At 62.5% G+C, this 14,341-nt stretch overlaps 1 protein-coding gene across 17 annotated transcripts in view; it reads left to right on the top strand.

Moving 5' to 3' along the window:
• Positions 1-14,341, top strand: part of PLEC (plectin) — a 54,874-nt gene that overhangs the window by 8,662 nt on the left and 31,871 nt on the right. For 6 of the 17 annotated variants that reach the window (XM_077847599.1, XM_077847596.1, XM_077847597.1 and 3 more), the window contains exon 1: positions 12,534-13,212. The exons of 9 other annotated variants lie outside the window; for them this stretch is intronic. In XM_077847599.1, coding sequence (XP_077703725.1) covers positions 12,675-13,212 — 538 coding nt within the window. In that variant the 5' untranslated portion in view covers positions 12,534-12,674. Of the gene's footprint in view, positions 1-9,571; positions 9,633-12,533; positions 13,213-14,341 lie in introns of those variants that run through there. 2 more of the 17 variants (XM_077847623.1, XM_077847620.1) reach the window with 1 other exon arrangement.

Below are 14,341 nucleotides of genomic sequence, written 5' to 3'. Positions count from 1 at the left end.
GGGTCTCTGCCTTTCTCTCTGCATCTCATGAATAAATAAATACAATCTTAAAAAATAAAATGAAATAAATGAATCGTTAAAAAAACCTTGAAAAAAGAGCTCTTCGCATGTTGTGAATATTAACTCCCTTCTTTATTATACATGTTTCAAATTTACCCCCTAGTTTGTTACCTACTGTTATGTAAACTTTTTGCTGAAATCTAACTTTCTCGTAGAAAAGCGTACAAATTATACACACATAGCTTTTCACTTAAATTTCAGTTTCCTTGTGGCCGGCACCCAGATCATGAAAAAAGCTTCTTAGCCTCTTAGTGGGTCCCGTGTCCCTGGTTGCTGCCTTGACCTCTCACACCACATGTCATGTCTGGTTGGTTGTCATGTACATCTGCCTATGGTGTCTTGCCACACAGCACCTTTAAAAACTTACCAGCCTTTCGTTTCAGGACCTCTGAATTTTATGTCCTGCTCAAGGTGCCCTTTGGTAAAAACCTTTGCCAAGAGCGTCTTCCAGTTCTGGTGTGTGTGTTTGTTTTCTGGCATCTTCCTCTTTAGTGTCTCTGGAATTTGTTGTGGGCCGAGGCATGTGTGGGACACTTGGGGTGTCGTGCTCAGGGCTGGACTTGGGTTAGTGGGGGACAAACAGGATTTTATTTTATTTATTTAGTTTTAAAGATATATTTATTTATTTATGATAGACACAGAGAGAGAGAGAGGCAGAGACACAGGAGGAGGGAGAAGCAGGCTCCATGCACTGGGAGCCCGACGCAGGACTAGATCCTGGGACTCCAGGATCACGCCCTGGGCCAAAGGCAGGTGCCAAACCGCTGAGCCACCCAGGGATCCCCCCTAAACAGGATTTTAAATACCTCCTTTCCCACAAACTCAGCTTCCTGAGGGCAGGGTCCACATCCTGCCACGCTGGTCATAAGACAAGTGTGGTTTAAAAATGAGTGGATGGATGCAGGGGAGAGGTGGGGCCCGAGCCAGACCCCTGTCGGCTCCTGGTCTGGCGAGCAGACCCCTAGGGCCCCGCAGAGCGGTTGGGGAGGAGAGACCCGGCGGCGGCAGGGGCAGGGTGGGAGCAGTGGGGATGCAGAGCAGCCTGGGAACCAGCAGCATTTCTGCATCAGGGAAGGCAGAAGGATGGGGGTTTGCCTTGGCAGGGAGCTGGGGATGAGCATGCCTCTGGAGACTCTGAGATGCCGGAAAAGGCTGCATGAGCCGCGGGAGGCCAGTCAGGGGCAGTGCTGTGGGGCCCTGGTGAGGAGAAGGGGCCCATGCTCTGAGCCGTGGGGAAGCAGAGCAGGAGGCTGGGTCCTGGCTGCCTGGCCAATGGGAAGGGGTGAGGCCCCAGGAGAGGGCCACCTGGGCGAGGGGTCTCCAACGGGACAAGGCCCGAAGAGTGCCTGGTACCTGGTGATATGGGACACTGGGGATCTTGGTAACGCCTGTTTGAAGGCTTAGTCGGGTGGGAGGTGCCAAGGGGGATGCAGGGGCAAGCGGGGCGGGGCGTGTCCAACAGTGTGGGAGGGAGGATGCCCTCTAGACACAGTGGTGGCACACAGGCAGGACACCCGACAGGTGGGGGAGGGGAGGCCTTGACCCAGACGGTCACCCGTGGCCATCGGGGGCATGGGCACTGCTAAGTAATGATCTCATTTACCCACCTGCCCACATCACCTCTTGCTACTGAGGAACTTGTGGGGTGAGCAGGGGGGCCGTCAGGCCTTAGGGCCTGGGAAGCGGGGTGATGGTGCCCCAGCTCGGCTCTCCACGCAGCCTGCGGGGAGCTGGCAGTAGGGGCAGGGTCTGGAGGCCTTCAGAAGGGACTCAAGGAGGCCGGAGAGCATTGATACAAGGGGGCCCGTCACTCAGGCCCACCGTGGACGGCAGGAGGTGCGGGCTGGGGGAGCCGGCTGGGGGTGTTTGGTGGGGCTGTGGGCAGTGAGGGGGTGGGCACTGGCCTACCTGCTGGTGGCCTAGGCTGCTGGTGGCCCGGTGGGCGTGAGGTCAGGAAGCTAGTCTCAGGTGATGGGAAGGCAGGATGCGGAGGCCCACGGGGAGTGATGGCTCTGCTCTCCCTTCCTCTCCTCTGGGGGAGCTGGGGTCATGGGTTAGCTGCAGAGGGGTTGTCGCAGCAGGGTGGGCAGCTCTTGGCAGGGACCTTCCCTGCTGGCCTGAGGCAAAGGGGATGTGGGGCCAGGGAGAGGATGGGTGGACCCTCTGCTGCCCTGTCCAGTTCCTTGCTGGGGACAGATCCAGGGCCACTTCTGCAGGAAAGGAAGGCACTAGGACACCTGGCATAGCTGGTCTGATTGTGGGTTCAGGGGGGCAGCTGGCAGCACTGGTGCCGGGACAGTGGGGCAGGGGAAGGCCTGGTGCGTGGGTGAGGCAGCTGGTGCGAAGCCAGAAAGAAGTGTCCATAGCAGGTGTCTCCTGGTGTGTGGCTTTTATAGTCTCTTTTTGTTCTTCTGTCTTGTTTTGTTTTGCAAGTGAATGTGTCTTTTGGACTTTTGAAATGTATCTTTTTTTTTCTCTTTTCTTATTAAGTGAATGGCTGCGGGGAAGCTTCTAGAACCAGCATGGGAGCTAGCCTTGAGGGCCATGGCTAGCCTTGAGGGCCATGGCTGAGCCTCACTGTTGTCCTTACGATAACAACTCCTGCCTGTTGCGGAGTACAGATAGCCACAAAGAACGCCCCTCGAGGAGGTTCCCATGGCAGCTGGAACAAGTTGCCACAGTCTGGGCGGCCTAAGACAACAGAACTTTATTCTCTCACTGTTTTGGAGGCCAGAAGTCCAAAATCAAGGTGGCAGCAGGGCCACACGCCCTCAGAGGCTGTAGGCCAGGCTCTGCTCCTGCCTGGCCCCGTGCCTGGAGGCCATTGGCCTCCCCTGGCATGTGGTCTCCTGTCTTTGCCTCTGTCTTCAACATGGTCTTCTGCCTGGGTCGTCTTCTGCCTCTTGTAAGGACACTTGTCATCAGATTTAGGACCTCCCGAGTAATCCGGGATGATCTTCTCTGAAGATTTTTTTTTTTTTTTTAAGATTTTATCTATTTACTCATGAGAGACACAGAGAGAGAGGCAGAGGGAGAAGCAGGCTCCCCGTGGGGAGCCCGATGCCGGACTCCATCCCAGAACCCCGGGGTCACAGCCTGAGCCGAAGGCAGACGCTGTACTGCTGAGCCACCCGGGGCATCCCTCTGAAGATTCTTAATTATAATTAACAGCAAAGACCCTTTTTCCAAATAAGGTAACATTCATGGGCCCTAGGGATTTGGAGGTGGACAAGTATTTTGGGGACCACCATCCAAATCACTGCTGTCTGCCCTCTGGCCCCCCAAAATTCATGTCTGTCACATGCAAAATGCATTCATCCCTTCCCACCATCCCCCAAAGCATCAGGCCGTTACAGCGTCAACTCAGATTCAAAACCTGGGTAGCTCAGCCGTTGAGCGTCTGCCTTCCTCTCAGGTCGTGATCCTGGGGTCCTGGGTTCGAGTCCCCCATCGGGCTCCCAGCCCAGAGCCTTCTTCTCGCTCCCTCTGTGTCTCTGCCTCTCTCTGTGTGTCTCTCATGAATAAATAAAATCTAATAAAACAAAACAAAAAACACCTCATCTAAATTTCAGCAGCTCCAAAGCCCCAAGTCTTGTCCAAACTCTAAGTCAGGGCTAGGTGAGGCTGTGGCGCTGGTCCACCCCGGGGCACATCCCTGTGCGGACGTGTGAAGCTAGTAAGGCCGAGTGCTTCCAGAAGGCTGCGGTGGGACAGCCGTGGAAGGGCGTCCTCATTCCAAAGGTGGGAAATAGAAAGCGGTCAGGGGGTAGCCAGCCCCAAGCAGCTTTGAACCCCGCAGGGCGAGTCCCCTACTTCTCTGTGGCTGGATGCTCGGCTCCCTGGCCTCCGCTGGCCCAGGGCTCTGCTCTTGGAGTCTCCTCGGCTCCTCCCCTGACCGGCCCCTCGAGACCGAGGCCGTAGCGTGTGGCGGGGCCCGTGCCCTTAGACGGGAGGGCTCTCCGCGGATCTCTCTGGGTGGCCCGTCCCTTCCTGGCTTCTGCTCGGATAGTTGAGGGGCCGGCAGGCAGGAACCCCGCGGGCTCCGCGGCAGCTGGCCGGGCATTCCCGGCTCTGTGAGGGGCGTGCTTCCCGGCGTGAGCGTGCCCTGCAGTGGGCACGGGCTGTGGCTGTCCTGGGCCCCCGGGCCGACGGTCCATTCCACAGCAACAGCTCCCCCCACCCAAAGTTCCTGCAAGCGCAGGAGGAAGGCAGGTCACGTCTCCCCCTGAGCCTAGAGACCCAAGTTCCCGGCCATGAGCTGCACCGTCTGATGAGGCTCGCCTTCCTCCTGCTCCCAGGGACGGCTCCTCACTTCCCTCCGGGTCCTCAGCACCGAGTCCCTGTCCCCGGCATTTTGTCCCCGGCCTGGTGCGGTGCCACACGTGCGCTCTCGGGCACGGGGCTCCCACTCCCGGGAACAAAATGTTGACTGCTTCCCCGTGTCTGCGTCACAATCGCCACAAACACGCGGCCTGGAAAACCAGAAATGCATCCTCTGGGTTCTGGAGGCCAGATGTCCAAAATCAAGGTGTTGGCAGGGCCACCCTTCCTGGGAAGGCTTTGGAAAAGCACCCTGCTCATCTCTTCTAGCCGTTGGTGTCTTCTCATGGCTTCTCCGTGGCTCTCCTCTCTTCTGTGCCATTGGATGGAGGGCCCACCCGGGTAGTCCGGGGTGATCTCGCCGTGAGGTCCTTAATTATATCTGCAAAGACCCTGTTTCCAAATAAGGCCCAGGCCCCAGGGATTGAGACAAAACACAAGCCGTTCATCCCCTGCCCCCGGTGCCCCTACCGTGTTGGCTGATGTAAAACGTCCACGTCTTTTGTGTTGTGCTTATTTTTTAAAAATGTGTGCAGTATTTTCCAATGTAACTTAATTTATTTGTAAATTTATAAGTTGATATTGTGGAGTATTTTAGACGCCTGTAGCTTCCTTTTACTTAATGTTACGAAATGGACATGTTTCTATAACAATCATTTACAATATAACATGATGTTCTTTCATACAGTAACTGTATTATATTTAAAACCCTTTTTTTTTGCTTTTGATTAAGTAAACTCTGCCCCTAGTGTGGACTCGAACTCAGGACCCCGAGACCAAGAGTTGCTCACTTTACTGAGACAGCCAGGTGCCCCAATCATATCGTATTTAAACTAATCCCCTCTCATAGAACATTAAGGTGATTGATTGATTGGTATTAGAGACTGCTGCAAGGAGTGGTTTTGTGGCTGGATTGTTGAGTGTGTCTGTGACTACTGTTTGAAACGGGATTTCTGGATTAGTGTGTCAAAAGTAAGCCTTACCTACACCAAGATACCATTTTTTTACCTATCAGATTGGCAAAAAGCCAAACACTTGGATTCGAGGATGGTGTTGGTGATGCTGTGGGAAGCAGGCCAGTGACGGCGCCTCTGAGATCCGGATACAAGGGACCCGCCCTCGGGGGTCCTGCCAGGTGGAGGGCTCCCAGGAGGAGGGGCCCAGGGCTCTGCAAGCAGCTGTGGGGCGCCTCGGTGCCTCTGATGGAAAAGCGAGGGTCAGACGGGACATGTGAGGCGTCGCTTTTTGTGTCAAAGGGAGGAAAGCCAAGAATCGTGTTTGTATTTGCTTGATTTTCCATAAAGAAATTGCAGAGGTATGCACAGGGAGCCCCCACAGCGGCTGTCAGGCCACGAGGGTACAGGGGACGGGCTGGGAGGGAGACTGTCCAGCGGACGTTCCGGGCCCGGTCGGGCGACTGTCTCCTAAACACAGTATCTCCAGAGTTTCTGAGGCATTTGCCAGGCGTGGCAGGTGCTTCTCCCGCGGGGCCTGGGGGCTTCACTCCCCACACCTGCCCGGCACCGTGTGCCCGTCGCAAAGGGAGAGAACTTGGCCGATCTAGAACGGTGTGCAAGTGGGTAAGTGAGGCCGTGTCAACGGAGGTGCCGACGGGGCCAGCGCAAGGGCCGAGCGGACGTGCAGGGTAGCTGGTTGGCTTGGGGGCGGTGGCCTCACACCTGCTTTATGCATGGGGGCTTTCCACACGGTAGGTGCTCTGATTTCTATTTTGTCTGCTTCTAGAGCACTTTCTATCTAGCATCGCCGACGAAGGTTTCTGCGGGTTATGTCTTCCCGACCAGTTGCTGCTGGCCTGGAGGACGCCCCTTGCTCCCACGCAGGTCCAGCCAGCCGCGTTGGTGAGCTCCTCCCTGGTTCTGACGGGTGGGCCGCGCAGTCTGTGCTGGCGGTCAGAGGACAGGTGCCGACACGCGTTAGCTCTGTGTGTCCTGTTGCTTCCGCCGCAGTGTCTCCTGTGGCCCTCGTGTGCCCTGGATCGACCTCAGGAAGGAAGCCGCGGTGGAGCCTGCCTTGGCCCTGCTTGGAGTGGGAGTGGGTTTAGGAGGTGGCCCTGACCGCTGCCCCCAGGGCCCCTACCCGCCCCCGCTGCGGGATGTCCTTGTGTGACCACGGGGCCCCTGGGAGGACGCGTGGTGAGCGTGTCGAGTCTCACATAACAGCGTGCGCCTTCCCTGGTTTACTGGGCCACTTTTTAAAACTCAGAACCACTTCTGGGTTTTAGTCAATGAGTTGTCAGCATTTTTGAGATCAAAATACAGGTTTTCTCCTTTAACCTAGTGAGGCAAAATGATATGAATAGGGGTCCTGGGAGTCATCATCCGGGTGCTGAGAGGTCATTCCCTTTTCTCCCCGTGGCGGGTCCCGCGGTTCCCGGCCTGGGGTTTGGTGCTGCTGAGTCAGCCGCCCGGCCACCCAGCCACGCAGCTGAGTGCGTTAGAGTGCACTTGTAGCCCCTGGGAGGGACTGGCGGAGGGAGGGTGCAGGACGTGGGCCTCTCTGCTGGCCTGGAGACCGGGGTCCCGTGCTGTGGGGGAGCAAGGCGGCCCAGGCTGGGGGTGGCAGGGCTGGGGAGGGACCCGGTGTGTGTGCACCCGGTGCAGCTGCTGTGACCAAATCCTCAAAGTGGAAGAGTGGGGCTGCCAGGAGGCCACTGGTGGCCTAAAGGTGACGGAAGTGGTCGGAGTGGGAATGCAGATGGGTTTGAAAGATATTTGGGGCCAGGATGACAGAGCATGGGATGTGAGGGAGGACCCAGGACCCCCAAAGTGTCTGGCCAGTGCCTGGTAACTGCTATTCTTGAGCAGGGCTACATGGAGAGCCAGACGGGGCCTGGGGGGTAACCTCTGTGCCGTGCAGGCCTTCACCAGGATCTGCGGGAGCCCTGGTGGGCCCCCAGCCTGGTGGTATAGTGGGCCTGGACCTCCCAGGAGCTTTCCAGAGCGGCTGGTGTGGTCGAGGCCCTGCTGTCATCTTCCCACAAGGGGAGGCCTCCCAGGTGGAAGAGGCCCCTCCTGCCCCCGCCCAGCAGCTTCCCAAGGTGAAGCTGGACTCGGCTTTGGCTGTGGGGCGGGATGGCCCCTGTGCTCCCACTGCAGGCGCAGTCCGTGGGGTCTCACTGGGTTGGGTCCTCCCTGGGCGATCGTCGGGGACCCTAGGTGGAAGGGATCTGCATGCCCAGCTGTAGAGCTGTCACATGTGACCCTTGCATGGGATCACCTGGATCACCTGCTGTGAGCCCAGCAGGGCAGGCCTCCCTGGGGGTGGGAGGCGGGTTTGAAGGTGGGGGGCCATAGGGAGGAGTGCCCTGCCGAGGGCAGGTAGGGTCATGGGAGCAGTGGGACTATCTGCATGGCAGCTGTGGGTGTGTAGGTTGGGGCAGGGATCCCTCCTTGGCCCTGGGGCATAGCCAAGCCTACCAGGGTCTCCTGGGACGTGTGAGGAGGGCTTTGTTGCAGATGCAGGGGCCAACACGAGGAAGACCTGGCTGTGGGGCCAGGGCTCCAAGGGTGTGACCTGGCTCCTGGAATCTGTAAAGCTTCAGACAGCGTGAGTCATCCAAGGTGTGAGTTCCTGGCCCAGGTGACCTGATGCTCCAGCAGACGTGAGAGAGCCATGCTGCCGGGTCAGACCACCTGCCCTCCTGAGGACCTGGACATGAGGCCCTTCGGGCAGTGAGGCCGGTAAAAGCTGAGGCTGTAGGCTGTGCCGGAGCCTTGACTTCTCGCACCCCGGATCTGGAGGACCTGCTTCCTTTCCTCCTCGAGGTCTGTGTCTCCCGCCTCCGGGCCCTGGTCCACAGTACTTTGAGGAACTCCCTAGCTTGGCGACCCCCCCCCCCCAGCTGTCTCGAGCCCTGCCTCCCTGCTGTGGGGGTCTCCACATGCCTTGTGGTTGACCGGACTCCCCTTCTCTTGTCTTCTCTGGGTCTCTGCAGGTGTGCTGTCTTCCTAGGCTTGCTAGCTGCCGCCTGTCTCTTGGTCCCCAGTCACTGGCCCTTCTTCTACTTCTAGGAAGCCTACTCTGCTAATGGGCCAGGGGAAGGGCTCAGTGTGTCCCGTGGAGCCTTTCCAGGGTCTGCATGGGTGCTCCCCACTTCTGAGGCCACACCACGTGGCTGCTTTGGGGGAGCAGATTTGGCAGGGTAGGCTGAGATCCCCTTTTCACTGGACCTTCCAGCTGCCACCACTTTTCTGAGAGCCTCCTGGTCTGAAGCGGCTGCAGATGATCGCAGTGTCCACTTACGGGTGGGCGGCTCACGTGGTAGCAGGGAACCAGTTACAGGCCTGGGATGCTCCTCGAATGGTTGACCTGACGAAGTGGGCCCACAGACAGTGAGGGTGGGTGCTTGCAGGTGGTGGCCTGGGCCGGACGGAGATTGAGGCAGGCTGGCCACGTAGCCCCAGGGCGTTGGCCTGCCCCACTGGACAGTGAATAGAGGCCTGCTGGCTGAGCTGTCAAGATAAGAGCATCCCAAGACAATCCTGACTGGGAGACACAGGGGCTGGGGTGCAGTTTGGGGTCTTGCTGGACCTGGAACCTTTGAAGTCAGAGTACAGAGAGCGTCTTGAGTCATAGGACTGGAGGGTGGCCCAGAGGAGCATGGGCCACCCAGGGAGGAGGGAGGAGGGTGGAGGAGGCCAGGGGCAGAGCTGATGCGGCAGGGGAGGTGGGGACGTGAATAGTGGGGATCAAGGAGCTGGCACAGGGTCCTGGGGCACCTCTGTGGGCAGGCCTCCGGCCCTTGCCCTGGGGGATCCGCCTGCCCTCCACAACCAGGGTGCCCAGGGTGGGTACCCTCTGCAAGGAGTGAGTGGCGTGGCTTCGAGGTCTGGGAAGCCACGTGCAGGAACGACCCCGAAGGTCACTCAGGGTGACAGAGGCCAAGCCCAGGCACTGTGGGGTGGGGAGGGTGGGACACCGGGGCGCACCTGGATCCGGCCTGCAGGCCGGCCGTCTGGCTGGAATTAGCAGGGTGGCGCTCCACGGGGCGGAGGCTGGAGGGGCGGTGTGCAGCGGGAGCTCGCGTGGGGCACCCCTGCGTGGCGCATTGATCAGCGCAGGCCCCGCCCTAGCCGACCAGCCCCGCCCCGCCCCGGCTCCGCCCCCGGCTGCGGCTCCGGCCGGGCAGGGTGCTGCGGGGTGGACTCCGCGTGGCGGCCGCTCCGCCCTCGGCCGCGGCGGAGACATGGACCCGTCCCGAGCTATCCAGCAGGAGATCAGCTCCCTCAAAGGTGCGGCCGGGGCCGGGGCCGGGGGCGGGGGCCCGGCAGTGACCTCCGGCGGGTGCAGCCCTGCGCACGGGAGCCTCGGGGACGCGGAGCGAGCGCGGGATCCCGGGCCTCTGCAGCGCCTGCTCCTGCGCTGCCCCCGGTCGGGCCGGGCTGGCGGGTGTGCGGCTCCCGCAGCCGCCCCAGAGCCCCAGCCCGGAGCCGCAGCCGCCCCAGCCCAGCAGCCCCAGCCCCGCAGCCCTGCAGCCCCGCAGCCCCCCAGCCCCCCAGCCCCAGCCCTGCAGCCCCAGCCCCGCAGCCCTGCAGCCCCGCAGCCCCCCAGCCCCCCAGCCCCAGCCCTGCAGCCCCAGCCCCGCAGCCCTGCAGCCCCGCAGCCCCCCAGCCCTGCAGCCCCGCAGCCCCCCAGCCCCAGCCCTGCAGCCCCGCAGCCCCAGCCCGCAGCCCGCAGTCCGCAGCAGTGCCGGGGGCGGGGCGGGCCCGGCCGGGGCGGGGTGAAAGTTGGCTCCCGGCGCCGCCTCCTCCCCCTCTCGCCGAGCACCGCCCGCCCGCGGCCCTGCCGGCGTCCCGGGGTGTGCGGCTCCGCAGCCCCGCAGCCCCGCGACCGTGAAGGCTGGGCCTGGGCATCCCTGTGGGGAGGCGCCGGGCGGGCTGGCCTCGGGCAAGTCCACACTGCTGCTCTTTGTTCTGGGGTGGGGGGGGGAGCCGGGGGCTGCCCGCAGGCCCCGACTGGTTGCCCTGGAAACCTGGAGGGCCCCGGAGGGCCCGAGTGTGAGGGGAGGAGGCCGCCCTGCCCCCCGCCCCTTGGCCTCTCCGGCGGCTCTGCAGGGTGTGGGCAGGGCACGAAAGGGCACCATTCCAGCCTTGGGGCTTGGGGGAGGGGCCCCCAGGCGCGGAGGGGACGGGGAGCTGAGCCGAGCAGGGGGCAGCTGCTCCTCCCCACTCCCCAGGGCGCCTGTGCTGGGGGGGTATTCCCTACAGGCCCCGCCCCCTCCTGCGGACACCGGCCCTGCCGGAGAGAGCTTAGGTCCAGGTGTTCGGGAGGCCTTGAGGGTGGCCTGGAATCTCTTGGGGGGCATCGGTTGGTTTGGGGGCAGCTGGGGATCTGTGGGGAGTCGGCTGGGGGAAGTCATCATACCAGGATGTCGGCCTGGAGGTTTGGGGTCCGCGTGGAGGGAGGGCGGCGGGGAGTAGGGGGCTGCAGGGAGGGCAGGGGGACACCAGGACACTGGGAGGACACTGGGCATGCTTGGGGCACAGGGTGGGGCCGGGCCACCTCCTGAACCCCAGGGTGCAGTCCCGAGGCCACGGCCCTTCGGCTACTGGCCGAAGGGGCGTGGGCGCTGTCCACTCCCGAGCTAGCCCTGCGTCCTCCCGGAGCCGCCCTCCTCACGGGCTGGCCGGCTTCCTGCCCCCCGCCCCGCCTGGCTGCAGGGGAGCGGCGGGGGCAGAAGGAAGGGCCGCGGGACCGTTGGCTGTGCCTTGAGTTTCCAGCGCCGGTCCGCCAGCCCGGGGCCCTGGGCGCGCGGGTCTAATGAGTGTGCGCGCGCGTGTGTGCATGTGTGGCCCGGCTCTGCGGTACCATGGCAACTGCCCATAAACTCGCCCCCATCCGCCGCCAGTTGGCCGCCTGCCCGGGGCGCCTCCCACCCCGGGATCCTCCCCCCCCCACACCTTATTTATAATCAGTTCTCGGGTTAGCTGCACTTGTGGGAATGGGTGTGTCGGCTTGGGGGCGGGAGAGCCCAGATCCGGGTGCCGCCGGCGGCACTGCGTGGACGCTGGGGTATTGGGTGGAATGGGGGGGGCCGCAGGATATGCACGGTTGGATCCCATGCTGTGGGATCCTGGAAGTGACCCAGGCGATGGGTGTGGCCAGGCCGGGCTGTGGTCTCACGTGGAACCTGCAGGCGCCTGTGGTCCTTGGGCCCCTGGCCCTCCTCCACTCATGCTGCTCGCCCTGCATCTGCCCAGCTAGTCCACAGGCGCACACTCCGGGCCTCCAGGGCAGGGTGTCTGTGTGGCAGTAGGGGAACCAGGCCTGCCTGGGGTGGCAGGAACTTGGTGACTTTGATTTTTTGCGGCAGCTGAGAGTATCTGGCTTCCAACAGCTGGCCCCGGGGGTTGGGATGGATGAGGGCTCTGCTCAGAGCCCCCTACTCTGTGCCCTCCTCAGAGTGTTTTGGGGTCCCTCCCAGCAGACTCTGTGTTCCTGCGTCCCCCTTGATCTGGCTTGGTATGGGGGGTGTCAAATAGGATGGCTCCGGTCTTGGGCCTGGCATTCAGAGGGGGGCTCTGTCCCTTTTCCTGTTTGATGGACAGCAGCCAGTGGTGTCCGAAGCCTGCCTGTCCATGTGCCATAACAGCTGCCCCTGCCATTCTCCCTCAGACTTCTCTCCAAGACCCCCCATATTTCTGCCCCCACCCCAGGACCCCAGCTCTGCCCTGGACATCCAGTGCCACCCCATCCCACCCCGCCCCAGACAGCCGAGCATTTGCCTTCAGATCCTGTAACTCCCTGAAACCCTGAGAGCACACCCCTGACTTGGGTCCCCAGCCTGAGGACCCCTCCTGTCCTGCTTCCCGCTTCCCTCCTGCCCATTCCGCCACCTTTTTAGGTTCTGGGTCCACAGCTACTACGGGACTCCCTTCCCTAGTCCGAGGGATCTTGGAGGAGGTGTTTAGAAACTGATGTCATTCCTGACGTGGGAGCTCCGGCGGGAAGGGAGGGGGCCGCGGGGTGGAGCCGGACCTGGGGCCCCGACTCTGCGAGGCCCCCCCACTGTGCGAGGGGCCGCCGCCGCGGTGGGAGGGGCGCGGGGCTGCTGAGTCAGAGGGGGCCGGCCGGCGCGGGCGGAGGGCGGTGGCGGGAGGCTCGCGCAGGCGGGGTCAGGAGGCAGTGCCCGCCAGGATCTCGCCGAGCCAGGGCGCCAGGGCCGGACTGCGAGGGCTCGGACTGCGAGGCCTGGAGCCCGCGCCCCCGAGCTCAGGGCCCCTGCTGCGCTGCCGCCCCAGGCTCCCGCGCCGCCCGCCCGGGCTCCAGCAGCCATGGTGGCGGGGATGCTCATGCCGCGGGACCAGCTGCGGGCCGTCTACGAGGTGCTCTTCCGAGAAGGCGTCATGGTGGCAAAGAAGGATCGGCGGCCCCGCAGCCTGCACCCTCACGTCCCTGGCGTCACCAACCTGCAGGTCATGCGCGCCATGGCCTCCCTGCGGGCCCGGGGCCTGGTGCGAGAGACCTTCGCCTGGCGCCACTTCTACTGGTACCTCACCAATGAGGGCATCGCCCACCTACGCCAGTACCTGCACCTGCCGCCGGAGATCGTGCCTGCCTCTCTGCAGCGCGTGCGCCGCCCTGTCGCCATGGTGATGCCCGCGCGCCGCACCCCCCACGTGCAGTCTGTGCAGGGTCCTCTGAGCTGCCCGCCAAAGTGGGGGCCGGTGCCAACTGAGGACCCTGCCCATGAGGAGCGGCGGGTCTACCGTCGGAAGGAGCCTGAGGAGGGAGCATCTGAGCCCCCTGTGGTGCCTGCTACCACCCCGGGGAACCTGGCGAGGCCTGGCCCGAAGCCTGCCCCAGCCACAGGTCAGCTGCATCCTGGCCCTAGCCCTGGGGGACCGGAAGGGGGTGCCTGGGCCCAGGCCTGGTGGACTGGGGTCAGCAGCACCCACGTGGGGACTCGGCTCACGCCAGCAGGTGGTGCTCTCTCTGCCTGAGGGTGCCGGGCGCTCTGGTATTGGGCCCATGTGGCTCCTCCTCCTGGCTTGAGGACCTTGGGTGGGTAGGCCAAAGAGAAGCCCATGGGCCGCAGCCAGGCCATCTCCAGGCTCCCCCTGGGGCCAGGGGTGGGGCTTGCAGGGCCTGGACTGGCAGGAGCAGCTGTCAGCACAGCCCTGCCCCACTCCAGCTAGTTGCTGTCCCCAGCACTGCCTTTGGCCATTGGTGGGTCACATCCCTGTGGCCTGCCTTCCCCTAGGCCCTCTCTGCAGGAGGTGGTAGCGTGCAGAGGAGGTGCCAGAGTGGAACGGGGTGAGGGCAGGTGTCCGCTCTCTAGTAGCGCGGCGCAGGCGAACTGCCTGACCTTTCTGAGCCTTGGTACTGTCCAGTGGGGGTGACATCTACCCCCGTGTTTTGGTGATGTGCTATGTGCCTGGGAGCTTGGCTGGCGAGGGGTTGGGGATGGCCTAGGGGGCGGCCCTGGGTTGGGGAAGAAGAGCAGACCCCAGGCAGGAGCATGGTCAGTAGATCAGAGGCCAGGATATGGTGGGTGCTGGGCCCAGTCCTGGTCTGGGCAGATGGTGGAAGGTGGGTCCCAGGGGTTGCCAAGCGACCCCTTGAGGTGCCTTCCTCTGTGTCATCCCTCCCTCTGCCCCTAAGCAGCTGTGCTGGCAGGACCCTCATGTCCCACGTAGCTCGAGGCTCACACAGGTACTTTCAGAGCTCACTGGCCTTGGTGCTGACTTGGGGTGGCCCTGGTCCCCCACAGAGTCAGGCTCCACTCCTGTTTTCTTCTCAATGTCCTGTCACCTGGGGAGGAGCTTGGTTTCTGAGGCTCTGGGAAGGGGGCCTGGCATGAGGCTAGCCAGGGGCCGAGGTGCAGGCCCAAGGGTCTGAGTGGGAGCCCCGGTTCCAGTGTGGTCTGGGCCAGACCCCCTGGGGCTGTGCCATGGGAGCCCATGGGGGAGGATCAGTGAGGGGGTGGGGTAGAGGGGTG

This window comes from Canis aureus, chromosome 14 (assembly GCF_053574225.1).
Source record: "Canis aureus isolate CA01 chromosome 14, VMU_Caureus_v.1.0, whole genome shotgun sequence".
NCBI classification, from domain to species: Eukaryota; Metazoa; Chordata; class Mammalia; order Carnivora; family Canidae; genus Canis; species Canis aureus.
The sequence above is the reverse complement of the archived record's forward strand: the minus strand, read 5'-3'. Positions and strand labels throughout refer to the sequence as shown.